The following is a 26,123-nucleotide window of genomic DNA, read 5'->3' as shown; positions in this document are numbered from 1 at the left end:
ATTTGAAAAACTTCGTTTTTGCTTTATTTTTGGAATCTGGATTCCTGTTTCCGGTTTCGGAATTTAGCATGCCGGATGCCAGATGCTGTATGCCGCATGCCGCATGCCGGATGCCAGATGCCGGATTCTAGATTCCTGATTCCTGATTCCTGATTCCTTGTTTTAAGGTTTCCCTGACTGCAGTGATTGTGATTACTCTTTTAGGGCTCAATTTATCTTACAATCACGTGACATGAAACAATAACTTGATCACTGGACACTCAGGTCTGGCGTAATATTCTTCTCTCAGTTTTTTTTTGTTTTGTTTTATTAGCAGCAGCAGCAGCAGCAGCATTGCCCTCTGCGCAAAAAGTGACTTCATAACTGTTCTTAACGCTGAACTCTACTGAACAAAAATACCTCAAACAGCTGACGAACAAATTCGACGCGCTGCAAACAACATCTAAAAATTCGTAGCATTCGATTTGTCTCACCTTTTCAAGCAGTCTTTATACGTCTCTGACCTTATTTTTAAGGGATTTGTTGTGTTCAATCTTTTTCCCATCGCTTTGTGACGCCTTTGAGAGACGGTTAATCCCACGGCTTCTCGATCTTGGACCCATGACGGTGACCTCTGATATGTTGAAGTAACAACCGTTGTGCATTTATGATTTTGTCCGAAAGAACAACCGAGGAGTACTAGAAACCAGTTTCCGAGTAGGATGGTTCTCGCAAATTGTCGAAAAAATCTGAAATGGGGGAATATTCAATAACATACTTTGCGAATATTACCAACAGTTGATTTAAGTTGATGTACAATACATGTACCCTTGTTTATTTACCTTATTCGCTAAGACTACAGGGTAAAGAGTAAGTCAAGGAACTGTTCGCTACGTACTGGTATGCACAACAGATTATCTATAAAGAGGCGAAAGAGGCCCATGCTTAGCACGGTGCCCGCGATATGTAAGTCAGCAGTAACTCGTTAAGAGAACTTAAAGTTAGGCAGAGAGGGGTAGGGAGGGAGGACTGACTGGTATCTCTTTTGAGACCGTGATTCACTGTTCTTTACGAGCCACAAGCAAATAAACAAAAGAAAAATTAAGACAGAAGAGGTTTCTTTCTTTCTTTTTGTTTCTTTTTCAATTTTTCGATGTTCTTTCTTATTCCCAACACCCAATGAACCTTCCCTCCCATCTCCGTCACCAAATGAAAATTCCCCCTTTCCTCTGGTTTTCCTAGAATCGAAAGCCGGAAATATACCGGAAGGTACATCCCACTAAATAAAAAGACGGGAAAGTAGGATTCAGGCGAAAAATGCCTGTGGTTGTTCCCTACAGACTTTGAAATTCATTTACCTTTGAAAGATATTGATGAAAGGTAAAGGTATCTATTGGTCGCTTCACCAGTGCGTCATTTCTACCAAAGTAAGTTGAATTTTTTCTACATTAAACACGAAATGTTAAAAAGTTTTACTCCGACAAATATTTGAAAATATTACAACGGAATTTAACTAGCGCTTGAAGACTGGCCAAGTTCAATAGCTTCTTTACTTCTTTTGTAATATCTTAAGTTATTCAAATTAACTTTTCCCATCCGAACGATGTACTCGTCATCCTGATCAGGTTTCTTTTATTGCAGTTAATTTTTCCTGCCGGCGGGCACCCTTTCCTAAAGCCACTTTCAAAGCGCTTGTTGCACCAATTCTTGGCTTAGAAGAGTGTATTTTGTAGTTGGAATTGCGACTCCTGGCTTTTGCCTGAGCTTGCCATGAACATTTCAATTTTTTTTATCACCTCGAATGATTCCCTCGAATGATTCCCTGCATGCCCGTAGGCTGAAGGCAAATTCTCTCGCCGTACAAGTCCTTCTACGATCTTATTGTAATTTTCAATCTCCCTAGAGACAATTAATAGTGATAAGATGTTATCAAACGACTCACTCAGATTAATAATACCGCCCGTCTCTGAAAACCACCACAAGTTTAAGACTGACTTCCTTAAAGATTCAGACAGACTGCTGATCTGAAGTTTATAAATTTAGCTGTTTGTTGTGGATACGTAACAATAATATTGATCCTTGGCTTGCAGAATCTGTGTAGAAATCAATACAATACTGTCACTTTATTGAACTCTTTTCTCCAAGATGGGTTAAATGAATGTAGCAGAAGCATATACAACTTTTTATAAACATAACAAACTCAAGATAATTTTTGTTAGCTCAAGTGGAACGAATTCCGGAAGTGAGAGAGTCTTGAACATGAATTTTACAAGTTTAACTTATGTGGTGTCTGCAAATCTTTTTTCTTTTTCTCAAAGAGAGAGAAAAGAAGTAATTAAAGGAAAAAGTTTGAGCCAAGCAATGGAATTGGAAGAAAAAGTGAAAAAGCTCGAAAAAGAGTTCCCTGGTTTATCCAAGCTTCTTATTAAGAGGACTCTTTGTGATGATGACGTCAGAGAGGACCTTACAGAAGCAAGACAAAAGTTGCAGAAGTTCACGAAAGGCCCTTTTTTAATCAATCCAGCAGCGGCGGCCGATGATAAAGAATTGGAAGGGAATCGTTATAGCCCTCATTTGGACGGACTCAGCAACATAAGAAACACTTTGTGTGAAGAAGGTAGGCAGGTTAACTCATGTTGTAGCGTGATGTGCGAGTTAATTTTTTCTCCCAAGCTGAGGGGATTTCTCTAAAGGGGACGATTTCCCAAAAATGTTGTACAAAACGCATCATTCCAATGAATAACGCGTGATAAGCTATAGGGAAGCTCCCTGATCATGACCAGTGAGTTGTCTTTTGAGAACTTTCTGTCTTTATCCTTTGAAGAATAAAGGAGGTTAGGTTAAGCCAGTTAAATAAGCTCGCCTCATTTAATTTAAATTGCATGAGGCAAGGCTTCATGTGCTTTTCGATTGAGTGTTGTAAAACCAAGACCAGCCTATTACAACGACCAATCAGAAGAAAGGCATTTTCCTTTCTTCTGATTGGCTGTTGTAATTAGTCAAAGTAAAAACAACCGACTGTCTAAAGAGCGGGAAAAGCGGGTGACCAAGTCGTGAATGGTTTTAGTTTTGCATCTGATTGGTCGAGAGAGTGGCGCGAGTTTTCTGAACCAATCACAGAGTGAAGTAAAGAAAAACCAATTGCAAGCAATCCCAGACTACTTACGAAACTCGATGAAAATTCCTCTATATACAACTAGTATTGTTTGCGCGAGGAAGCAGGTCGAGTTGAAGCTTTATAAGTGAGCACAGGCTATCATCTTTCAATAATTTACCTAGAAGATCTCTGTCAATACAACGTTTTCGTTGTAGAGGCACTTGAATCCTGCATAATTACAGATTTCTTAAGAAAAATGCTTTCATATGCAGGTGATGCACCAAAAACTAAGAATTCATTTCGAGACAGCCTCGATGGATCTGTTGTCCGAGGCGGATCTGCCACTGGTAATCGACCAACGCCATTCCAGTTGCCTAATACTGAAGAACGTGCCTTAAATGGTCGACAAGCAGCGTTTGTCACTGAGCTCTCAAACCTCGTCTCCACGGGTTTGAAAATTGCCGGTCCACCAAAATATTTAGCATCAGAAAACAGCGAAATACCAAGGAAAAGATCGGTGATCGATTCCAACACAAAACTTGGGGGTATTCAGGAGAAGACTAACGCGAAGCAAGTACCCGATCCACCGAAACCAAAACCAAAACCAAACTGGAGGAAACAGCGAGGTAATTAGCTGAATCTTTTCAAATTCCAACAGGCACTGACAAGATAGTTCCTGTCCCTTTTTACTGATAGATTCCCCAGCAGGGAAAAGGTTTTCATCGATCTTCCCAAAAAAATCAGAAAGACATTTTCTTCTCTTTCCTTGTCATGCAAGAAGGATCGAAGGAAATCCTGCTAGGATAGATAGATACTTTATTGGTAAACACTTCGCAGCATGAACTGAATTGCGTATTCACAGATATAAAATAAAAATTACTATGTACATGAATTTATCTTATTATGAAAAAAATACGTAGTTCGTCGTAAGGGGGAACTTGTACATTATTTGTGGTTGTTGACTATTCTGGCCGAAGCAATAAAAAAACTGTTTTTAACTCTATTTGTCTTGCAAAGTGGCAAAGCAAAGGTACGCTCGTGCCTTAACCTATGAGAGCTTACATAGCGGGGTGGTAAAAGTTTGCTTAATTTGTGCTGAGGATCGTTCATTATGCTGCGAAATTTGCTGTACACACATTTTCATGGTGGTCTTTTACAGTTGGAAGATTCATAATAGCTAAGGCCTGTTCGTATTGCATACCAGGACAAATGATTCTCATGGATCTTTCCTGAATACGTTCTAGTTCTTGGTGGAGGTATTCAGGGAGAGAGTAATGAAAAACTTGTGTTGCATAATCGAATACGGATCGTACACATGCCGTATAAAAGAGGCAAAGGTCTTTTGGTGGAACGTGAGCTCTTTTTAGCTGAACAAGGAAATAGGTTCTTTTTGCTGCTTTCTTGGTAATCTCAGTTATGTCAGCGTTCCATTTCAATTCTTCGGAGATGATAACACCCAAGAGTTTGGCTTGTTTAACCAATTTCATGTGTTTACCATCTATTGAAGCAGTCCAGTAATTATGATGGTCTTGCTTGCAGAATGTAACGAGGACTACAAGGAGCTAAAAGGACCCCCAGCCGTGACATCTGGTGTCCAGGCCGGACCACCTACTCTTCCAATTAGTCAAATGCAGTCACTGTTATCATCAACCCTTCAACGTAAACGGTTGGCGCCACCACCACCAACTGCTTCATTACACGCACAGTCACGGCTGCCCATGACATCTGACGCACAGCAAGGACCACCCACAACACCACTTCGAATGCGGTCACTGCCATCATCAACCTCTCAAGGCGAACGGGCACCAACAACGCCGTCACCAGCAGTTCCATTACGTGTACAGTCAAAACCATCAAGATCTCAAGCCCTTAAACGGCTTGCACCATCACCGCCAAATCTATCACAGATGGAGCAGTTACCACCAGCAACACCACCACATAAGCAGTCTACTGCATCACCTCCCCAAGCTCCACCGCCACCAGCGCTCCCCTTGCATGCGCCAGTAATGCCACAGCTAAGACCAAAGCAGCTGTGCCAACTGCATTCCAACAAAGGCTTCCTAGATGGCAACGATGCTGTAACTAACAAAATAAGCAAACGTGATGATGCAGCCTTGAAAGATTCCAAAAACATGAATGTAGACCTAACGGACTTAGAAGAAAAAGTAAGAAAGCTCAAAGAAGAGTTTAGTTCATTGCCCAAAGTTCTGATTAAGAAAACTCTTTGTGGCGACGATATCGATGGAGATCTTTTGAAAGCCAGACCACGGCTGCAGGACTTTAATAAGCTGAAAGATCAAGGCGATCGCTTTATTAGTTCAGCAGCAGGCGAGATTACCATCGGAAAATTAAACCGAGACATGACAATTTCCCCACCGTTGGCTGGATGGTCAAGCTCTCGTCCCGGGGAACAAAGTATGAAAGCAGGGAGAAAAGGAGGAGGTATGGCGATTTCTTTCACGTGAGGTGATGAATTTGTGTATGAATATGGTAAATATGTTTTCTTCTTACGAAGGTTCAGTTTTTGATTACCTGTGTTTGATTCTAAAGGAAACCTTTTGCCAGAAAACTGGACACCAATGCCACTTGATGATAGAGGAAATGACGTCAGTGTTCATTTGGTAGAACTTGATACCTCTTCGTCCGAGTACCAGGAAGTCGAGGATCGAGTTCTAGAGACAGCTAATCATCCAATTGAAATTGTGAGCATAGAACGGGTACAAAATCCTTTTCTTTATCAGAGTTATCAGTTAGCAAAGCAGAAGGTGGAAAGAAACAACGGAGAAAGCAACGAGCGACAGTTGTTCCATGGTACCAGTCCAGTTAACATAAAGAAAATCAATGCTCAAGGATTCGACAGAAGCTTATCGGGATCTGCACACGGTGAGAATTTTAAGATAGCGTTGTCGCATTAAGTTCATTTACCACCCTTGGAAACGTTTTAGGCCCCACGCAGTCAAGGCACCGTCCTTTAGGGTGAGGGACAACTTCCTAACAGCAATCTCAGATGGAGATGGGCGAACTGATTTAGCTTAGTAAAGAGAAGTGAAACTAATAAGTTCCGATCAAAGTCAGTATCTGAGCAACTGTGCAACTGTCAATACCCCAAAGGCAAACTTTTGGGGCGGGGGAAGGGGGCCGCTGATCCCTGACGTACCCAAAAATCTCTGAAATCCTACCAGAAATCAGTACGTGTGTCCGTAATTGATTCCTGACAATGCATAGATATACAAGCTTACAGGAAAGAGAAATTCCTACAACATAGCCCACCAACTGTGATCATAATGAACTCAGATTTATGATAAAATCACAAACAGCAGTCCCCCCTTATACCTTCGCCTTTGTATAGGCATTGACCCGTCCCCCCCCTCCTCTTCATTAGGTTAAATCAGAAATTGGAAACCACTTCCTAAGGCTTATTTAACACGGATGCATTTAGATCTTGCAAACTATACTAAGGGACTATGCGAGGCATTGAAAAGATGCTGTCTTTTGGAAGTGACACAAACTAGCGTCGACAAATTAATGACATCAATTTCTAATTGCTTTCATTTGTAGGAGCTGTGTATGGTACCGGAGTCTATTTTGCCAGAGATGCCTCCTATTCAATAGGCTATGCATCTCAACCCAGTGTTGGCACCCACCGAGTTATGTACCTTGCACGGGTCGTGGTGGGTCAATATTGCAAAGGCGAAAGGAGAATGAAAAAACCTCCCCCTGTGAATCTTGAGCATCCTGAGATTCTGTTTGATTCCATGGTCGATAAACTAGGTGACCCCTCAATTTTTGTTGTATATTTTGACTACCACAGTTACCCAGAATATCTAATCAGTTTTGATCTGTAGAAAGTGAGGTTAAGTCAGCACACGAGCCAGGTGCTCCATCCAGCCGGAGATCATACCAGTCTCCATGGAATGAAGTGGCTATCCATCTATTGCAAGGCTACCTCAGCATTTCATCAGGCTTCCCTGAAACCTCCCCGTACCCATTTATAATCCAGGGTGGAGAAAGGCACTGTGAAGATACAGCGTTTTCTCCAAGAACACATCACAATCACCCGGCCAGGTCTCGAACCCAGACCTCTCGCCTCGGAGTCCAGTGTACTAACTATAAGCCACCCGTCTTCTAGAAAGTAAAGTTGGTAACCTGAAAAAGGATGTAGGAAACAAAACTGTGCGTGGTTTCACTGCAGAAAATGTAATAATCCCTACAATATTTGAATAGGAAGGCTATTGCATAAGCAATATCATGTTACGTTAAGCTTATCTAGGTTACAAAAACCTGAGCGTATCGATATCGCGCAGAATAGACAAAGGGCAGCATAGGCTAAATCGAAGGATTTTGGTTTGAGTTTCATGTTCCGTGGAAATTTATGCTCGATCGAAACAACAGAATATTACTGATTATTTTACCCAAATTCTTTACTTTATATTCTAACATTAAAACTGTGAATGTTATGAAAGATGTGTATGTTTGTCTTAGTTATGAGGATAAATGGACGTTTAATCGTCTGTTGCACAATATCACAATCAGTTGTAGATCGGGACGTTTCAATTGCATTACACCCATTCTTGTCGAAGCGATGAGGTTAGCCGCTGCCACCCGGGACGTTTCACTCGCTTACCTTGAGTTTTATCTGGTTCTACAAATATATTTTCTGTTTGTCTTCGAACAATTGAATATCAACTGTTGAAACAAGAATAGTTAATAACTCCTTTCCGCGGTTTAAAGAGAAAATAAAAACCACATTCCCTGTCGCCCACTAGTGGTGCCTGCAATATATGATTCAGCGTTTTCTCACTCAAGGGCGACAAAGGAGGAAACGGGAGGGAGGGGAGACCCAAGCTTCAATCAGTTTTCACGAAAATCATTTACTCTTCTTATCGGGCGTCAAAAAGCGGGACAAAAAAAAGTGAAATCCAAATTTCCTATCCTTTTTTTTTTTGTTTTTCAATTCTTCCATTTTATTTCATCTTTAGGACATCACGACCCCTCCCGTCCCTTCTCATTCTCGAAATGCAAATCCTACTTCCGCTTGTTTTCGGAAATCGAAAACCGGAAAACATCGGAAGCTAATTCTTTCGCAGTTTTAAGTCGAGGAAACGGAATTCCCTTGCTGTGATTAATTAACTGGAAGCTCTAGTGTTGTGTATCCTTGAACCTCTGAATAACAAAGCCAAGTTTCAAAGGTAAGCTCTTACTTCCGGCTTTGCTTCCTTCCAACAAAGATCTGTCTGCATAATAAGTAGACGAGGTACGGCATTATACTTAAACATTGCCAAAAGACTGATCAGAAGTGTGGAAATCGGAACTATGCCACAACCGTTGGAGTTGAGCGCTCTCGCCATTACGTTTAATCATTGTGTTAGGTGAAAAGGTGAAAAGCCTAGTTCCTAAAGAATTACTCTCAGTGTATCTAACAAAACTGAAGCCTGGTGTTTAATACTCTTAAAACAAACGAAACAAGTTTGACAACAGGCTGCATGTCCACGATGTCAATTTAATAAATATCAGTTTATTGTAATCGTAATTCACATTATATTACATTATATTACATTACAATTGGGTTATAGAGGGAGGAACTTAATCCCCATATTAACTATACCCCACATTATAATTATAATAAATTACATATATCTATACAAATACTTTAACAATACATGCATGCGTAAGAATTTTAAAAATATGCTATAGATATATAAATCATTTAAAATATACTTTTTTCAATGCTTTTTAAAAGCTATTTACAGATTCATGATCTACGACAGATGATGGTAGCTTATTCCAACAATCAATATATCTGTTCCAGAAAGAATATTTAAATACATCAATGCGAAAAAAAGGCCTGTAAAGTTTATAAGAGTGGGAGTTTCTAGATTTCCTATTACTGAAAGACATAGTATCATTAATGTTTCCAGCAGAATATCCCATTATAAACTTGAAAAGCTGGACTAAGCCCAGGAATTCTCTACGATGAGCAAGTGTTGGAAGATTGAGAGATTTTAGACGATCTTCGTAGGGAGTGTCTTTGCCAGCGATCCATCTTGTAATATTTCTTTGAACCCGTTCAAGTTTATCGATCAAATATATTTGGTGGGGGTGCCACACTTGACAAACATATTCAAGTATTGGACGCGTCCAAGGAGGAAGTCTGATAGCCATGAAAGGAGTGGTCCGATAATGCCAAAGCGCTCCAGCTTAAATAGAAGGCGACCATGAGAGACAGAATCGAATGCCTTTTCAAAATCTAAGAATATCACATCGGTAGAGTGGTGTTCATCTAGTGCCTTTGCACACTCGTGGAAAAGATGAATAAGCTGAGTCGTACAAGAGTAACCAGGGCGGAAGCCAAACTGGGAATCACTGAGAAGATTATTCGGATTCTATAAAATCAAAAATGTGATTATATATTAGCTTTTCTAGGATCTTTACAATAAGACTTGTGAGAGAAATAGGGCGATGGTTCTTGACCTGCTCTTTCTGACCTTTCTTAAACACTGACGTAATGTGTGCAGATTTCCATTCAATCGGTAAGGTCCGTGTTGAAGTGAGTAGTTAAATAAATCAGGCAAAGGTCAGGCTGATATTGACGGCGCTGCCTCCCAAAGCAGACGTGCAGGAATGCCATCTGGTCCATGAGCTTTAGAGACATTTAGACCAGTGAGCAATTTCCTGACCTCAGATTCACAGCAAGACAAAGATGAAATAATTTGATCCGTATATGGGTGAAGTTCTTCACGCAACTGGTCAGGGACGCCAGGACTACATGTAAACACCGATGTAAAGAACTTGTGCTTTGTCAAAGCCATTTGGTCCTTTCTGGTTTTCAAAAGACACTTCAGGTGGAATAGATCTTGACTTGGCTTGGACTTTATAAATGTCCAGAAACGTTTAGGATTGTCGCTATTTATTAGAGACTGAATATGATACCAATGGCTTTTGTTGAGTTCTGATTTAACCTTGTTTCTACAGTGTCTATATTTATCCCAGTCAGACTGCAGCTAAGAGAATTTGGCCTTCTTCCATAAGTGGTTCCTTTTATGAAAAAGACGACGAATAGCAGAAGTTAACCATGGAACATTTTTCTTTTTATTCAGATGCCGCTTTCTGATGTTGTTACGAACAGCCGCGAAGAATAATTCCTTCCATTTGTTCCACATTTGCTCAATATTGTTCTCTAAAAATACACTGTCCTATGGGGCTTTTAAGAGATCGGAGCGAAAGCCCTTCCAATTAGCATTTCTATAATCATATACAATCTTCCGTGCTTGAGGTGGGCGGGAAATACTGAAAAGCATTGAAATCGAAATAAACAGTGTTATGGTCTGAATTTCCGAGACCATAATCGACACCAATATTAGATAAGTGGTCTGGTGTGTTGGTTAATATCAGATCCAATAGAGCTCTTCCTCGAGAAGGCTTGTCAACAAGTTGTGAGAAGCCAAAACAGTTAATAATACAGTCACAAAAGAAGTAGCCGTAACGGAATCAGGCTGACAGGGAGATACGAATCACATTGAAAATGACATCAATTTCCCCTTGATTCTTTTGCAGGAGCTAAGTGTGGTGCTGGAGATTATTTTGCCAGAGATGCCTCCTATTCAATGCATTACACAACTTAACCCTGTGTTGGCATCGGGTTTTGTATCTCGCCCGGGTGCTAGTGGGTCAATTTTGCAAAAGTGAAAAGAGCAGGTAAAAATCTTCCCCCATAAATCCAGAGTTTCCTGAAAACCCATTTGACTCCACGGTCGACAATTTGTTTAACCCTTCTAACTTTTGTCGTGTACCATGACAGCCAGTGTTACCCTGATTATCTTACCACTTTCGGAGGAGCGGGAATAAAAAACAAAGCTGAGAGAGGTCGTTTCCTACTGAAGTGGTTCAGTAGGAAACGAAATCTTACATCTTGCGCTGGTTCTCCGTCATATTTTCAAGGAAACATTGCTCAACTTGACCATGACTCTAGAGAGAGTTATGAGATATCGGGTGTTTGAATAACAACACACTATCCGGTGAAGCCCAATTTGAACAAAAGTTTGAACTCTTTGAGCATGCAATCTTGAAAGCGTTCGCTCGGAATTCTTTACGCTGCTGAGATTTGATATGTCTTCTGTTTTTAGAAAAAGTGAGTTTTAATTTTTAGTTCGTCTAAGCTTAACCGAATACTCATGAAAAACAGGAAATGGAAAGTCCCGATTGGCTTGCTCCCAGTCTCTTTTTCCCCTCACGGTTTTCCAAGAAAGCCGGAAGTATCTTTCTGGGAATAAGTGAAAGTTCAGTTGCACGCTAAGCAGTTGTGTTATGACGGTGTTTCTGTAGGGAAAGGTAGAGGAATCCTCGATTTAAAACTGTAAAGATTGACGGCTACTTATTTGGATTCCTTGTGAACTATCCTGGTGTAATCAGCGATCGAAGGTATCGATAATTTCTCAGAATTTTCAAGGATTTATTTACTTACATCGAGGTTTTCGCGAACGGAACAATATTCTGGCTTTGTACTAGAAATACAAGCAAATATCTTTCTTTAAGCGCTTTCAGAGTTGAAATACATGTACAAATGTTTGGTATTAATGCCTGATACCAAAGTCAATATCTTTTACAGCTTTAGAAATGAAGCTTCCTTCTGAGATTCATAGCAGACTTAAAATGTTTACGATTAAAACTGCAATATATTCTTAGCTTTTAATGTTTTCATTTTCACCGTAGTCTTTGAATAAGCATCATACAGATCGTTTATTTTTTCTGTTTAAGTATTCCCCGATTTTAGAGGCTACCAAGGACAAGTTTCAAGCTAGTGTCTTATCAACAATGGATGACGAATATTCATATTATGGTAAGCAGTTTGCATTACAACTTGAAATGAATGTAAATCGTGACCAAACGGATAATATTGAATCTTCTTGTGTGCCTATACGAGTATTTGCACTCGTGATTGTTTAACAGCAAATGTTGTAATTCTAGTTTTAGGTATAAAATAACTGATAAATAGAGTAAGAAGGTGATATATTAGAATCTTGCGGCTCTTTTAAAGCGACCGATCGAGATATTTTCAGCTTGCATATTGTAGATGTTCATTATTTACGCACCAATGCACTAGTAGGACTTGTGTACACGACTTCGCAATTTTCTCGAATTTGTAATCATAATTTTAGTTCAAGAAATTATTCAAAAAGTGTAGTTGTTGTGTACCGGTCATCAGTGATCGTGATTTGGGAAATTTTCTCAAAATTAAGCACAGCAATCTCAAAGGGTGGAAGCACCCGGAAGCAATTGTTTGCACAAGTACATTTCTGATGCAAGCACATTCCAGGAAAACAGGGCATCGAAAAACTTCCCAATTAAGTAATTACGTTTCTGGGGATGATAGAGTCCTCAAAATTACTAGTTTGTAAATCACACTCCATTAGGTCGGCGTGGAAAAATATTTTCCCCGTTCCTCATCACAGGGACATCCCCCATCTTATTTGCTTCACTTAACCGGAAGTCTTATTAGTACGAGTGTATCTATTTTCAGCCACTATCAATTTAGTATCTTCAGTCTGTTACCACAAATAACTCGATCTGAACACTAGAAAATAAATTTTTCTGTCTGAGCTCGATTTTTTTTTCATCTGAAAGCAGCAACAATCCTTACTTGCCACAAAAAAAAGAAAAAATAAATCGGGGAAAAAAATAATACCAAACAAATACACAGTTTGACTGAAAACAAGCTCGCTAAATTAAATGACTGAGACGCTTACAGCTGCTGTTTTCTTCATCTTGGCATCTCACAAGATATCTTCAATGTCTTGATCACGGAATGAAATGTCCATGAGTGTTTGTGTTCTCTATTTGAATCTAGGGGTTAGATGAATTATGCTGGAAAATTTGAGCATTTTGCTTTTGAGTATTTTGAGCTTTTGAAAACATGGCATTTTGATGAAAAGTTGCCATTATGTTCAATTTAACGATTCCAAATAATAGCTTTTTAGAATCCCTCAACCTTCCCCCCCCCCCCCTTCCCATTCCTATGGCCACCAGCTGAAACTTGCTGGAAAAGAAAGGCCTATCGAAGTTCAAAACACACCATTGTTTTTTATTATGTTTCTATGTTTCTAAAGATTCGTACAGTGTACAGGCAAGAGAACAATAGGACAGTCACGTAGTCCCCTACTAGGTTCACCCGCCTAAACCAATCCCCAACCCACCCATCCCATCTGAGGGGAGGACATCCATCACACAGTAATCTCGTGCGTGGGAAATTAACGTCTCCTACCCCTAACCCTGTAGGAGACGGGACCTCCATTTATTCGTCCCAATCCAAGAAGACTAGAATATCTAACCATTTCTTGATGTTATAGAGAGGTAGCATATTCTCAATTATTTTTTAAAACCTTGAGTGTTGGTCCGACTGGATCAAATTCCTAAAGTTCAAGCAAGGAAGGCAGGCTTACTGCTGACATTATTTAGGCTACAGAACTGACTTCTCGTCAAACTGTATTTTTAAGAACTTCAGTCTTTTCTCCTATCGTTTATCTTTTCTAAATCTTCCTCTCTCCTTTTTTGTCTGTTATGTTAATTTGTGGAATGGATTTAACCCTTTTTTTAGGAGCCCATTTCTGTTCTTGTCGTTCAATTGTATATTCAAAGAAGTATTCAGTTAAAGTAGAAAATCAGTGGACGACCATCGTTTTAGAGAGATCGTGTAAGTTAATGGCGAACAAGGCTAAAAGGACATATGTAACTTAGCTAATAAGGAGAATTTTTCAGTGGGGGGGAGGGGGGAGGGGGGAGGGGGGAGGAGGAGGGAAGAGAATTCTGTGAAAGCTCCTTCAGTGATTTTTTGGGGAAAACAAATTAGGTTTTTTACCCTTTTTTCGTTTCTTTGTCAGTTGACTTAGAGAGATATAACATGATTAATCCGTTATGCAAATCATGACTAGTCTCTCACTTTATAATTTACAGACGATGACGATTACGAGGAAGAAGGAAATGAAAATCTTGGTTCTTTTAATGTCCGTGACTATGTTGACCAAGATGATGGAGTGCGTGAGACAATTGAGGGGAATATAGATAGAGAGTTGGACTTGTTATCTGTTGCAAACAAGAACAAGCAAGAAGACCAGGAAGAGGAAGAAGAAGACCCGGAAGAATTAGAACGAAAATCAAAACAGCTGCAAGAGATATTCAGTTGTTTACCACCAGTTCTTATCAAGAGAATTCTCCGTCGAGAAGACGTCAAGGGAAGTATCGAGAAAGCAAGTCAGAAGCTACAGGAGTTTCAAGATATGGAGAATCCTGCGGATCTTTTTAAAAACCCAGTTGAAGGAAAACCATCGGCTGCGAAAGCTGAAGGAAAATTTGAAGCTCCTCCGACACACAGCGCAATTAAGCAAGCTTGGGTGGAAGAGGAAAAACCCTACGGAGGCCCTGAACAGGAAAGTAATAGAGGGAAGAAAAAGGGAAGAAAGCCCAAGAAAAAAAATCAAACGCAAGGGCAATATGACGATGCCGTGCGTCACGATGAAAGTAGGAATAGTTGTGATAGCGATAAATCAGATCAAAGTGAAGGGAACCAAGCTTATAGAGGTCACAACCCAAGGCAACGAGGCAGGACAAGAGGAGGACAGAGAGGGCGACCCAGAGGCGGGTTTTATCAGGGTCAGAACAACATTCAGGGGTATAGAGAGGATCAGCCTTATTTCTCTCAGGGACAGTGGTTCGGTCACCCAAACGCCTTTTCGCCGCAGGAAGGACATGGAGACCAAAGAGGACAAAGAGGGGGTCCCAGGGGTGGCCCTCGTCAGGGCCAGATTGCAGGATATCGAGATAATCCGCATTATGGATCTCAGGAATGGCGTTTTGGTGATGGAGGCAGTTTTCAGCCTCATATGGGCCGTGCAGGCCAAGGCGGTCGAGGGCGTCAACCGAAACCAAAACCGAAGCCAACGGGCAGGGGACGAGGAGGGGGAAGAGGAGGTAATTTCCAGGAACAACATCAAGTTACAAGAGATTTTCAGGAGAGCGCCCATTATCTAGAAGCTGACGATCACTCTCAGTTCACGCCAAGGCAACTGAACGAACGAGATCGAGGAAGTAAAGATTCTCATGGAAGGCAGGTGCATCCAGTATCCCTGAGGGAGATTGTCAGCAGAGAAACTTCGGCCCCCAGTTCTTTTGATGATTCAGATAGAGAGAAGGTCAGACAAAATGAACCCAGCAGACGCGGACAGGGAGACCGTGGTAGGACACGGAACCGCGGTAGTCACAGAGGGCGCGGTCAAACTGGAATACGACGAGCAGAGAGCATTTCCGGTGTGACGGGAGAGGGGCCTGCTGACAACGTGAAAGACGAAGATGGTCGGTCTCAATTTGAAAGAAATAAGTTACTCGTCAGAGGGCTAACGGAGGAAACATCTCAAGACGGATTGTTGAACTTTATCGAGGCAAAGAGCGGTGGGCAAGAAGTTGAGGACGTACAGATTCTGAAGAATGGAAATGCCTTGGTCATCATGGCTGATGATATTAAAGGTAGGGAGTTTTCATTTGAATGGTGTAGATTTTGCTTGATCGTGCTGCTTTGATCTGTTCGCAATTTATTAAGCGACAGAGCTCACGCCAACTTAGTTACAACGTCAATTTCAATCAATGAACTAATCGTCGATAAAAATGTTTGATTAAAAATGTTGCATACTTTGTTTGAAGCATAAGAATTAGGATGCCTTGTTTAAGGTATACAGTGGAACCCCTCTAAACCGGACCCTCGTTAAACCGGAATCCTCTCTTTACCGGACCTTTTTTTCGGCCCCCAAATATCTGTCATACATTTTCTCTATTTTTAACCTCAGTAAACCGGAACCCTTCACTTCCGGGAACCGGACGCTCTTTTCAGTCCATAAATCACATACTGACAAAGAAATTGACCTCGTTAAACCGCCAAAATCAAATCACACGTTTTTAGACGTGATTAAAATTTAAATTATAATCATGCAGCTGTGAAATCCGGAAATCCGAATCAGAAGTGAGAAATACGCATCGGCTAATTACTCATTGTTCTATTGGTACTGAAGCAAAAAACCTAAAGTCGACAATCGTGCCGCTGTTGTTGGGTTAAATGAATGACAACAAGAGGGGTCAGGTTAATGGACTGTCATGCTGCGGGTGAAATCACTTGCTAAAACAGACGAAGTAGCAAACATCACTGTGTCTGAGAGACCAGCGAAACGCCAAAGAATCGAGTTATTGTTAGAGAAGAAAATTAAGTTGATCAAATGCGGGGAGTCAGTGCCTAAACCAACACTGTAGGCTCTAAGCGGTAAATTTGGGATTGTATACCATGTACTGGTACTTACAGTCAGACAATACATTATGCAGCACATAATTGCCATATGGGTAAAACCTCAGTACACCGGACACCCCTTCAAACCGGACATTTCCTCCGGTCCCAAGAGTGTCCGGTTTAGAGGGGTTCCACTGTATTACCAGTTTTTGATATTTCGAGAAATAAACTCCGATTGCTTTTCTCTATTAAACTATCAAAATAATTCAGATCCAAGTAATCAATTGATGTGAGTACAAGTTGTTAAATGAGGGTTGTCTTTCAGGATGACTTCCAAACGGTAAATTGAACAAGAAAAAGGTTTGTTGAGAATGCGATCTTATTTTAGATTTCAGAAAAATCAAGACCAAATGCGAGGAAAGAGGTCTGGATGGTGCGCAAGTTTCCATTGAACAAGTCCCGGTTTGCAAAAGCATCCTTGTCACTGGCTTTTCTGAAAATGTTACCCATGATTTTATTGAACTGTACTTTGAGAGTCGTCGAAACGGTGGGGGTCCTGTGGAGAAGGTTCACTATAGACCTAAAAGTGGTCGAGCTGTGGTTGTGTTCCAAGACGCAAAAGGTTTGTAACTCACTGATCTCTAAAATGTAGGTATTGTCTTATTCCTTCCGGCACAATACACGACATCCGAAACTCATTGATGTGTTAATATTGATTTGTTTATTTAAAACCAGGACTGAACATTGGACTAATAGAAAGACAAAGAAGTGATTGATTAATTGATAGTTCTACTCTGTCCCAAACACTCAAACACCTTTGGTCTTTCGTCTCTCAAGATTAAGGGTCGTGAAGAGTTGAAAAACGACAAATAACTTTCTCCTGAAAATTCCTGATACTTAGTTGTTTCAATCAACAGATATGGAAAATGTGATAACCAGACATGAAGAGAAACCTCATATATTACAACAAACCCAGGTGTCAATTAAAGTTTACCAAGAGTTCCTAGTGGGTGAAGAAGTTGATTTAGCAGATGGTTCAGGTGATTTAGGAGCTAGTGCAACCGGAGCCAGTGAGGCTCGAGTGAGCAAGAAGCCCGATGCCAAAACACAACAGCTACACATAGCTGTGGATCCAGATGTCATGGAATATGTCAATTCTACAGGATTCCAAGCTGAACTGAATAATTCGTTAGCTGAAAAGAAGAGCGCAATCACCTGGAAACCCAACAACAAAATGGCTGTAATAGTGTACCGTGGGGAAGAAGACAGCGATTCCTGGCAATCCGAATGTATTGACCAGGTGCAAAGTTACCTCGGCAAGTTTGCGAAGTGCGATGTGCAAGTCAACAAGGATTTCTGGGAAGCCGTGGTAGCTAACCTTCCCAGCGTTCGCGCCTGCTTGGGAGTTGATCCCCCGCTGGTGAAGACTATTCCAGATTCAAATGTTGCTAGGATCGTGTCGTTGGAAACAGATGTGAAAAGTAACGAGGAAAAGGTGAAGTCTAAGTTAGAAGAAATCTACCGCGAGGAAACCAGAAAAACTTACTTAAAGAAGAAAATTCCAAATGTTCCCGAGGAGCGCTTAATTTTGCTGAAGAAAATAAAATTTGCTGAGAAACTTCAAGAAAAGAATAAGGAGTTGGAGATCAAGTTCGATACTGAAGCTGAAGAAATATATTTCGAAGGTCCCCAGCCACAGTTTACTGAAGCAACCATGAAGTTCTACAAACAAATGGCTGACATGGTTGAAAAGAAAGTTACTTTATCCGTCAGCATCCTGGAGATTTTAAACACAGATGAAGGACTTCAGACAGTAAAACGTGAGTTGGAAAGAAACAACGTGGAAGCAGTGTTCGTTATTGAGAAAGACGCCACCATAGTGGGATCATCAGCAGCCCATGCAGACAACGCAGCGAGGCTCGTGAACAAATTAATGCTGGAAGAGAAAGTTCAAGTGGACGAGAAAAGCAAACATTTGTTGAAGTCAGCTGAGTGGCTGAAATTGTGTGACGAAATGAACCAAACGGCTGTACGTGTCCATAGGAATAACTGGAGCGATACATACGTGGCCGGGTTCAAAGATGACGTCACCGAAGTGATTAAGAAGTTTAATACGTTCCTTGAAAACAATTGTATTAGGGAGGAAAGGTTTGTGTGTGCGTCTGATATTGAGCGGAGGTATCTTCTTGAGCTCCGTCAAGAGGATCTACGCGCCATACAAGATCAACTGAAAGATTTTGTAGTGAATATCAAAAAAGGAAAAGACGATGATGATTTTGTCATTTCTGGAAACAGAGAGGGTTTGAAACGTGTGAAAAAGGAGATTGGCGCTCTGATAGATGCCACTGAGTCGAAAACCTTTGAGGTGAAACAGCCAGGTCTTCGAAAATACTTTGATAGTGGAAAAGGAGATCGGCTGGTGAAATCGGTGGAAAAAGACCAAGATTGTGCTATAAAAGTCCAGAAAAATTTAGGTCGAGGAAGAAGGGACGAGGAGTTGCGCCTCGAATCCGTATCCGACGGTTCTACTTCTTCAGGCGACAGTGGAGATGATGCTGAGGATGACGAAGCTACCGCTGTTGGAACTGACGCGTCTACCTTGGTAATTTCCCCAAGGCACAAAGTGTCGTGGAAACCTGGAAACATAGAGGCAGAGAAGGTAAGATTGTCACTCTTTTCGTCACACAAGGAAAATATCACATGAAAATACGTTAGAAGATCTGGTTGACATAGTTATGGATTTTGGTTCTTCAATTAGCTCTTATGTACTCATAGAGTGTGGTTACATGATTGACTAACTTCTCTCTTGTTGAGAGTGCGAAGTCTGATAGCGTCAACAGTCCACCATATTGAAAAAATAAAAAAAATTAATTTTTTTTGTATTGTAGGCGGACGTACTTGTCAGTTCTCAAGGAGCATGCGATAAAGCAATCATTAATGCCGGTGGTCCTCAGGCCGCGACTCCCAACGTTGGTGACATCGCTGTCTCAGGTGGTTTTTCCTCGGTCAGTCACGTGATTCACACTAACTGCTGTAAGTGGAACAACGGCGGAGGGGAACCGGTAAGAAACAATGAAGTGTCATTCCTAAATGTTACCAAATACGTGATAAGTATGAGTTCACTTTCGAGTGAAAGGACCTCTTTAGAATGAATTGAAGAGTACTTTTTTTTTTTTAACTTGATGAAAGCCCAAATGGCGAAGCCCATCCATTCTCTTGTAGGATAAAGCAAGTAATGACCATTCAGGCTTGATTTAATGTTCTTTCCGATGTAGCTTATCCTCAAACATTTTGTTCGGTTTAGCAAGCCGAAGCAATCTAACGTGGAAAGCCTCACTCCTCACCGAGTTCTTCGAGAATAATCAATCAAATGTATAACGACAGGATTTTTGCATAATTACAGTAACTTTTAATTCCTAATATCATATATATGTGAATATTGGTTAGAAATTTTGTAGAATTAGTAGGAGCATAACTCTCGCAGGAAAAAATCAAATTTAAAAAAAGAATAAGTTATAGGCCCTGTTCCAAAGGTTATTGCCGTGAGGTTTAATCCAAACGTTCTTGATCGTGATCCTAAAAGGAAATACTACGAGTGTGAATATCCTACATGGCACTCTCTCATTATTCTCTGGAATTTTACTAAAATTCAATGCTGATCTAACTTTGATTTTTGGATAACAGACTCCAGGCCTCGGTTGTTCAAAGGTTGGATAACGCTATCCACTGGAAAACGTTTTATCCAGGGGATGGCACAGCACGTTTTGCTATCGATTGTCCGCTGGATAGTGATTTATCCGTTGGATAGTGTTATCTTTCCTTTATACAACTGAGCCCTGGAGTCTCAAAGTAGCTCGAGAGGGATTGAATTTTTTAACCTTTTCATTCTCAAGAGTGACCATTGAGTGTTTTTTCCTTTTATTATTAATGCATCATCAGCCAGAAAGGTGATGAGAAGAGAGGACAAAATATCAACTAGGTGGAATATCGTAGAACTTAACGCCAAATTCTGAAGGCCGAATTTATGAGAAGTGTACAGAGGACAGTGTCGAGAGTTGCTATTGAGATCGTGTGGGAGTGACAGGCTTTACTAGATCCCCTCTTGCCTCCACATTATTTATTCAACAACTTCTATTTCATCTTTTGTAGACGCTACGGGCCATCGTTCAAAAGTGCCTACAAACAGGCGAAACGCTTGGGGCGAATTCCATTGCATTTCCCGTCATTGGAACTGGAAACTTACACTTCCCACGCGATACAGCCTCGAGAATCATGTTAGATGAAACTGTAAATTTCTGCCGAACTAACCCCGCTTCTAATTTACGGGACATCCGATTTGTCGTGTTTAACCAAGATCAAACATTAACTGCTGCCTTCAAACAAGAGATGGACAAATTGCAACTCCAGCTAACTGGCCACTCCGCCATCGCAAGCGTAGCAATAGGAATACGTTCCTTCTTTAGAAGAAAGAAAACAGTGGGGACATCGGGTGTTGGTATTGAAGTTTTGCAGGGTGACTTGTGCCAGGAGACTTCCGACGCCATTGTGAATATAACAAGTAAAGATTTGAATATGGACAGGGCAGGAAAGTTGAGTAAGGGAGTGAAACGACGTGGTGGTCAACAGATACAGGATGAGTTGAGTCAGTTCGGACAGCAATCGAGTGGGACTGCATTGATTACCAGCGGTGGAAACCTACCTGCACCAAACATTATTCATTTAATTCCGGACAACAACAATAAAGACCACCTTCAACAATGCGTTGAAAGATGTCTTCAGCTGGCAGAGACGCAAAGTCTCCGATCCATTTCTATTCCCGCAGTTGGCACTGGGGCTTATGGTATGTCTGCAGTGGACTCAGCCAGTTTGATTTTTAAGGCCCTTACAAACTTTAGCGCTAGCTTTCGTACCCTCCGCAAGGTCAGGATTGTAATCTTCGAAGCTCCAATGTTGTTGGCATTTCAGCAAGCACATCAGAGGCACCCGTTTTCTTCACACGCAGGTGTAAGTCAGCGCATGCACTTCCACTGCCCCTTCAAAGTTGAGGTAACAAATGGCGATTTGACTCAAGAGAGCAGTACCGAGGCTATCATGAATATTATCAGCACGGACATGAACATGAATAACGCCGGAGACTTGAGCAAAGCCATAGCAAGACAGAGTGGTCCACAAGTACAACAAGAATGCAACCAACTGGGAAAGCAATCTCCTGGAACAGCGGTATTAACTAAGGGAGGTAATTTACAAGTACCTCATATTATTCACATTATTCCAGGCTCTTCAGATAAGAAACATCTTCAGCAGTGTTTGGAGGAGGGACTTCGTGTTGCGGACGCCAATAATTTTCAAGCGATCTCAATTCCATGTGTTGGCACAGGAGGCTACGGCTTGACTGGAGCAGACTCAGCCCAATTGACGTTCAAAGCACTAAATGCATTCAGTGTCCGCTGTAAAAGCATTCAAAAGGTGAGGGTGGTTGTGTTCCAGGTTTCTATGATGCAGGAGTTTCTACAAGAGCAGAAGAAACAACCAGTGCAAGATATTGAAGAAGAAGACAGTGACTCGGAGAATGCGGCAGCTAGGCCAACCAGAAGACTGAGACGTAGGCAGGCACCAGCCCAAGATAATGAACACTTTGTAAAAATATCTGTGATCGGCAAAGACAAGTTGAGCGTGGGAAAAGCCGTGGAATCCTTGAAGAAAGGTTTCTCTGACGCTTGTACAATGGAAAAAGTTGAAAGTGAAGTCGTCAGTCAACTTTCCGATAAACAGAGAGATATCCTGAGAAAAAAGTCGAAAGACCGTGACGTCAAACTTGAAATTGAGGATGACGTAGATCGTATTGTCGTCCGTGGTGAACCAGCCGAAGTGTCTGGAATGGTTGGGGAGATCTGGAAAGAGATCAACGAGAGGACGAAGAAGAAGCAAGAAGAAGAACAAGCGAAGTTGGTTTCAAAGAACGTAGAGTGGAGCTATGAATTACGTGGCACGAAAATGGCGTTTGCGCCGAAAGCAAATGCTAAGATTGAGTTGGCCTACAGCAAAGAAGAGCACGTAGTGCAAGTTTCTTTACGCGGAGACGAGTTTGTCATCGATTTGAAGAGAAACTCTGGACGAGGACAAACGTCTGGTGAACAAATAACACTGACAAGAAAGGTGAAGGGGGCTGACGAAGGTTAGTTACTATACATCTGCAAAACGATGTCTCTCCAGCTTCCGTGTTGATCCTCTATGTATTTTCATTGAGAATTATTGTCTTACCTGAAAAATATATTCGGAAGTTGAAATTTAACTTCAGTCGATAGGTTTCCAATTCAGCATTCTAATCTTTTGGTCCTTACTGTAGCTGTAGGAATTGCTCTACCAAAGCACTGGGCACAGATGCCCGGCCATGACTCTACTGTGCATAAAGTACAACTGCTCCCAGGCTCCCATGAGTATCAAGATGTCGTACGTAAGTTTCAAGCCACAACCGGTGGGGTAAATATTCAAAAGATTGAACGAGTACAGAATCCTCATCTGTATCAGTCTTACATGGTAAGAAAACAGAAAATGGATAAAGATACGGGAGGAAATAGTGAAAGACAGCTGTTTCACGGGACTGACGCTAAAAACGTTAACCATATCAACACACAAGGATTCAACAGAAGCTTCTGTGGGGCTCATGGTGAGTCTCTGAAATTTTAATAATGGAAACGTTTTGTCGTCTCGTCACGGGGGCGGGACGAAGAAAAGATTTTCTTTTACTGATGAAGAATTGAACCTGAAACCATCGGATTTCCACTTCCAACGCTTTACCAATGAGCTAGAGGCTCTACGATGAGCGAGGTTTTCACGTAATTCATATGTGGCTCTTGTTCCACATAATGCTAGGATCATTAATTTCAAAAGCTTCGTGTGAGTAAAAGGAACATTATAACAATTTTTTCGAGTGATTGCTCCAAACTAGCTTGACTTATTTGCTTCACTTAACTAAAAAACTTATTCCATCATATATTTTTCCACCTGTTATCCCGAGTCACCCAGATGTTGCATGAGCCTTAACCGAATCACTCTTCTGCAAAAAAAAAAAAAAAGGGGTGGTGAGAAGAATCCAAGTGCTTTTTTCATAACAATAACTTCACGTAATGTGTGTACTTTGTTGATATTTTGCATTTAATTGATCGTCCTCACTGTTTCATCATTTTGAATGCATTTTTTTCCAGGCACGGCCTATGGACGTGGTGTTTATTTCGCTAGAGACGCACAATACTCTGTTGGATACGCAAGGGGTGGTGGTTATGGAGGTCGCCACATGTACCTTGCCAAGGTTTTAGTTGGACAGTATTGTGTTGGAAATTCTTCAATGATTGTACCTCCACCCAAACATCCATCGAAACCTGAAATTCTGTATGACTCTGTGGTAAATAACCAATCAAACCCCAGCATCTTTGTTGTTTTTTTCGATAATCAGTGTTACCCCGAATATCTTATAACTTTTTGACACTCGCTTAAACTTTTTATTCAGAAAACGTTACAGGCTAAAAAAACTTGAAAAGCCTCAAGTTCAATTTAGTTTATTAGTAGTATAAACTGCCCAAAAAATCGTTATCCTTTACAGTTATAGTTTTTCAATGAAGCGAATTCGTATAACCCGTTCGTTCTAAGCTAATGAACTGTTCGTCATAGGCAAATGAGAGGAACAATTAAGAGCAATACTTGTCAACACTTATTCAGCTAACCAATGTGCCACAAAGGATAATGGTTTTTGTCGGGTGGTGGTGAGTATAAAGTCACAAAAATCAGCAAAAAGCCGTGCACATTCGTGACTCTTCGCTCCACAGAATGTTCTTGGCTCGTTCTTGGCCAGAAAAACACTTGTTTTGAACAGTCCAGTGTATGTCAACGTTCGTGTAATGTTCTCGTGAGTCGTGACGTACTTCGACCTGTTTGAATATACTTGCCTTTTGGCTGATTTTTATGACTTTACAGTCACCACCACCCGACAAAAACCATTACCCTTTGTTAATTTAATTTAATTTAGTCCATTTTCACTGCATTAAGTTTTGCAGTGGGGAAGGACTAGAAAGGAACATAGGAACCATTCGTGCTAGTCCACCCTCCCACCCATCCCACCCCAGGGGAGGACATCCATCACACAGTAATCTCGTGTGTGGGAAATTAACGTCTCCTACCCCAACCCTGCAGGAGACGGGACCTCCATTTATTCGTCCCTATCCGAGAAGACTAGAATATCTAACCATTTCTTGATGTTATAGAAAGGCAGCAAATTCTTCTCAATTATTTTAAGACCCTGAGTGTTGGTCCGGCCGGGGCTCGAACCCTCGACCTCCCGCACAACAGTCCAGCGCTCTATCCATTGAGCTAACCGGGAGGCGGTTAGCTCAATGGATAGAGCTAACCGCCTCCATAAACCATAAACCAATGCTAACCGCCTCCATAAACCAATGCTTTGTAGCATTGGTTTATGGAATAAATGTTCACAACTGTTAAAGTGTTTAGCTCATTTGCCAAAAACGAACGGTTCATTAGCTTACAACGAACAGGTTATAAGCATTCGCTCTAATAGCATTCTTTACTGTCTTTTCTAAAAGCTCATTCTTTATCCTTCAAATTGATTGATTATGTCCTTGGAGTTGGCAAGTCCTTGTGATACCAAACAGAAGTAGATCCCAGCATTACGCGTTTTATCCTTACAGAACGGTTTCCACTAGCCTCCAGGCTACAAGTGTTATTTTTTCAGGTTTTTGTTTTAGGCGAGCGTAGGAAAACGCGAAGCGTGCGCTAGGACCGCGACACAGTCGTGTTCTACGCCTTACGCGTTCATCTCGCGCCTGTCCCGTTTTCTCGCTTGGCAAAGCAAAGTGTTGTGCTGGCTGTTTTTTCGACGGTATTTTCTTTTTATCGCCAGATTTACTGAAAGTATTGTTTTGCATCGATTTGCGCTACCCAGGGAAACTGGCAAAAGTAGAGAATTTCGTTTAAAATGTCTACCTTTTTATTACGTTTAATGAAGTATGACAATAAAGTCGCTTCGAAGACATTTGATGTAAGATGAGAAAGATGTACTAGACAGAACCTCATAGATTAAGAAGCATTGACTATTTAGTTGGCAGCCAAAAGCTTGGCCAGAAAGTATGGTGTAGTATTACCTTCGTTCGGGTGCAGGAACAGATTTCGTTAAAGAAAATTAATGAAATAAAATAGAAGAAGAAAATTTAACTTGTTCGGTTTTTTTTCGTCCTCAAATAGCGATATCTTAAGTTCTTACCGATGGACGATTAAGAGATGGGGAAGCAACACCATCAGAGTAGAACAGTCAATGAAAAAGCCCTATCAAAACTTTTAAAACTGATGTTTCAGTTTCCACTCGTGTAATAAACTGTCGTTTTGTTAGAGATCTGGAGAGAAACAGAGAGGGGGGAAGTGTGTGTGTTACGTGACAGGCAAGCGGTATCACATGTCACGGATATTTTCGCGCCAAAACTGAAAGGTTCATTGTCTGCAAATGACACTTTGTAATATTAGCAAATCTGATTTCTCATTCACACCTCCAATCTCATTCCTTGTGAGCGCTGAAGCTGTTCCAACCCGTTTCTGCCAGTCTCAAGAGAAATCAGCTTTTCACAGGTAAATACAGGCCCCTTTATCCCTGCCAAGAACTCTAACAAAAGCGCATAGTAGTAGTAATATAGTTTATTTCGGATCACTTGCAGCCTAAGGCTGAATTACTGGTACAGTTTTAAAAATACACACACTGGAAACCTAAATAACTAAATACATACA

The 26,123-nt window shown here is 41.0% G+C and overlaps 3 protein-coding genes across 3 annotated transcripts in view; 2 read left to right on the top strand and 1 right to left on the bottom strand.

Moving 5' to 3' along the window:
* Positions 1–922, bottom strand: part of LOC111341433 (uncharacterized) — a 54,731-nt gene extending 53,809 nt beyond the window's left edge. The window contains exons 1-2 of the mRNA XM_088751348.1: positions 822–922; positions 474–728 (exon numbers count right to left, since the gene is read on the bottom strand). The gene's annotated coding sequence lies outside the window, so the exon portion shown is untranslated. The remainder of the gene's footprint in view (positions 1–473; positions 729–821) is intronic.
* A 320-nt stretch (positions 923–1,242) lies between these two features.
* Positions 1,243–7,538, top strand: LOC148736598 (uncharacterized). The gene is made up of 6 exons (XM_088751068.1): positions 1,243–1,406; positions 2,298–2,596; positions 3,349–3,702; positions 4,616–5,518; positions 5,627–5,959; positions 6,635–7,538. Exons 2-6 carry the CDS (start codon positions 2,341–2,343, stop codon positions 6,919–6,921), a joined length of 2,133 nt encoding a protein of 710 aa, XP_088607194.1. The 5' UTR covers positions 1,243–1,406; positions 2,298–2,340; the 3' UTR covers positions 6,922–7,538.
* Positions 7,539–11,328: 3,790 nt separating this feature from the next.
* On the top strand, positions 11,329–25,559 carry LOC111341424 (protein mono-ADP-ribosyltransferase PARP14-like). The gene is made up of 9 exons (XM_088751334.1): positions 11,329–11,494; positions 11,831–11,912; positions 14,024–15,589; positions 16,726–16,959; positions 17,255–18,996; positions 19,226–19,399; positions 20,487–22,512; positions 22,684–23,004; positions 23,543–25,559. The coding sequence occupies exons 2-9, from the start codon at positions 11,888–11,890 to the stop codon at positions 23,818–23,820; spliced, it is 6,366 nt and encodes a 2,121-aa protein (XP_088607460.1). The 5' UTR covers positions 11,329–11,494; positions 11,831–11,887; the 3' UTR covers positions 23,821–25,559.
* Positions 25,560–26,123: the final 564 nt, after the last annotated feature.

The sequence above is a fragment of the Stylophora pistillata genome, chromosome 2 (assembly GCF_964205215.1).
Source record: "Stylophora pistillata chromosome 2, jaStyPist1.2, whole genome shotgun sequence".
In the NCBI taxonomy this organism is placed as follows: domain Eukaryota; kingdom Metazoa; phylum Cnidaria; class Anthozoa; order Scleractinia; family Pocilloporidae; genus Stylophora; species Stylophora pistillata.
Note: the sequence above shows the minus strand (reverse complement) of the source record. Positions and strands in the feature narration are given on the sequence as shown.

What these genes read in the sequence shown, in the direction of transcription:
- LOC148736598 (XM_088751068.1), top strand. Translation starts at nt 2,341, where the DNA reads ATGGAATTGGAAGAAAAAGTGAAAAAGCTCGAAAAAGAGTTCCCTGGT. An exon ending in AAACTGGAGGAAACAGCGAG is followed by an intron (nt 3,703 to 4,615) that starts GTAATTAGCTGA and finishes TCTTGCTTGCAG; the next exon opens with AATGTAACGAGGACTACAAG. An exon ending in AGCAGGGAGAAAAGGAGGAG is followed by an intron (nt 5,519 to 5,626) that starts GTATGGCGATTT and finishes TTGATTCTAAAG; the next exon opens with GAAACCTTTTGCCAGAAAAC.
- LOC111341424 (XM_088751334.1), top strand. Translation starts at nt 11,888, where the DNA reads ATGGATGACGAATATTCATATTATG. An exon ending in CATGGCTGATGATATTAAAG is followed by an intron (nt 15,590 to 16,725) that starts GTAGGGAGTTTT and finishes ATCTTATTTTAG; the next exon opens with ATTTCAGAAAAATCAAGACC. An exon ending in TGTGTTCCAAGACGCAAAAG is followed by an intron (nt 16,960 to 17,254) that starts GTTTGTAACTCA and finishes TTCAATCAACAG; the next exon opens with ATATGGAAAATGTGATAACC.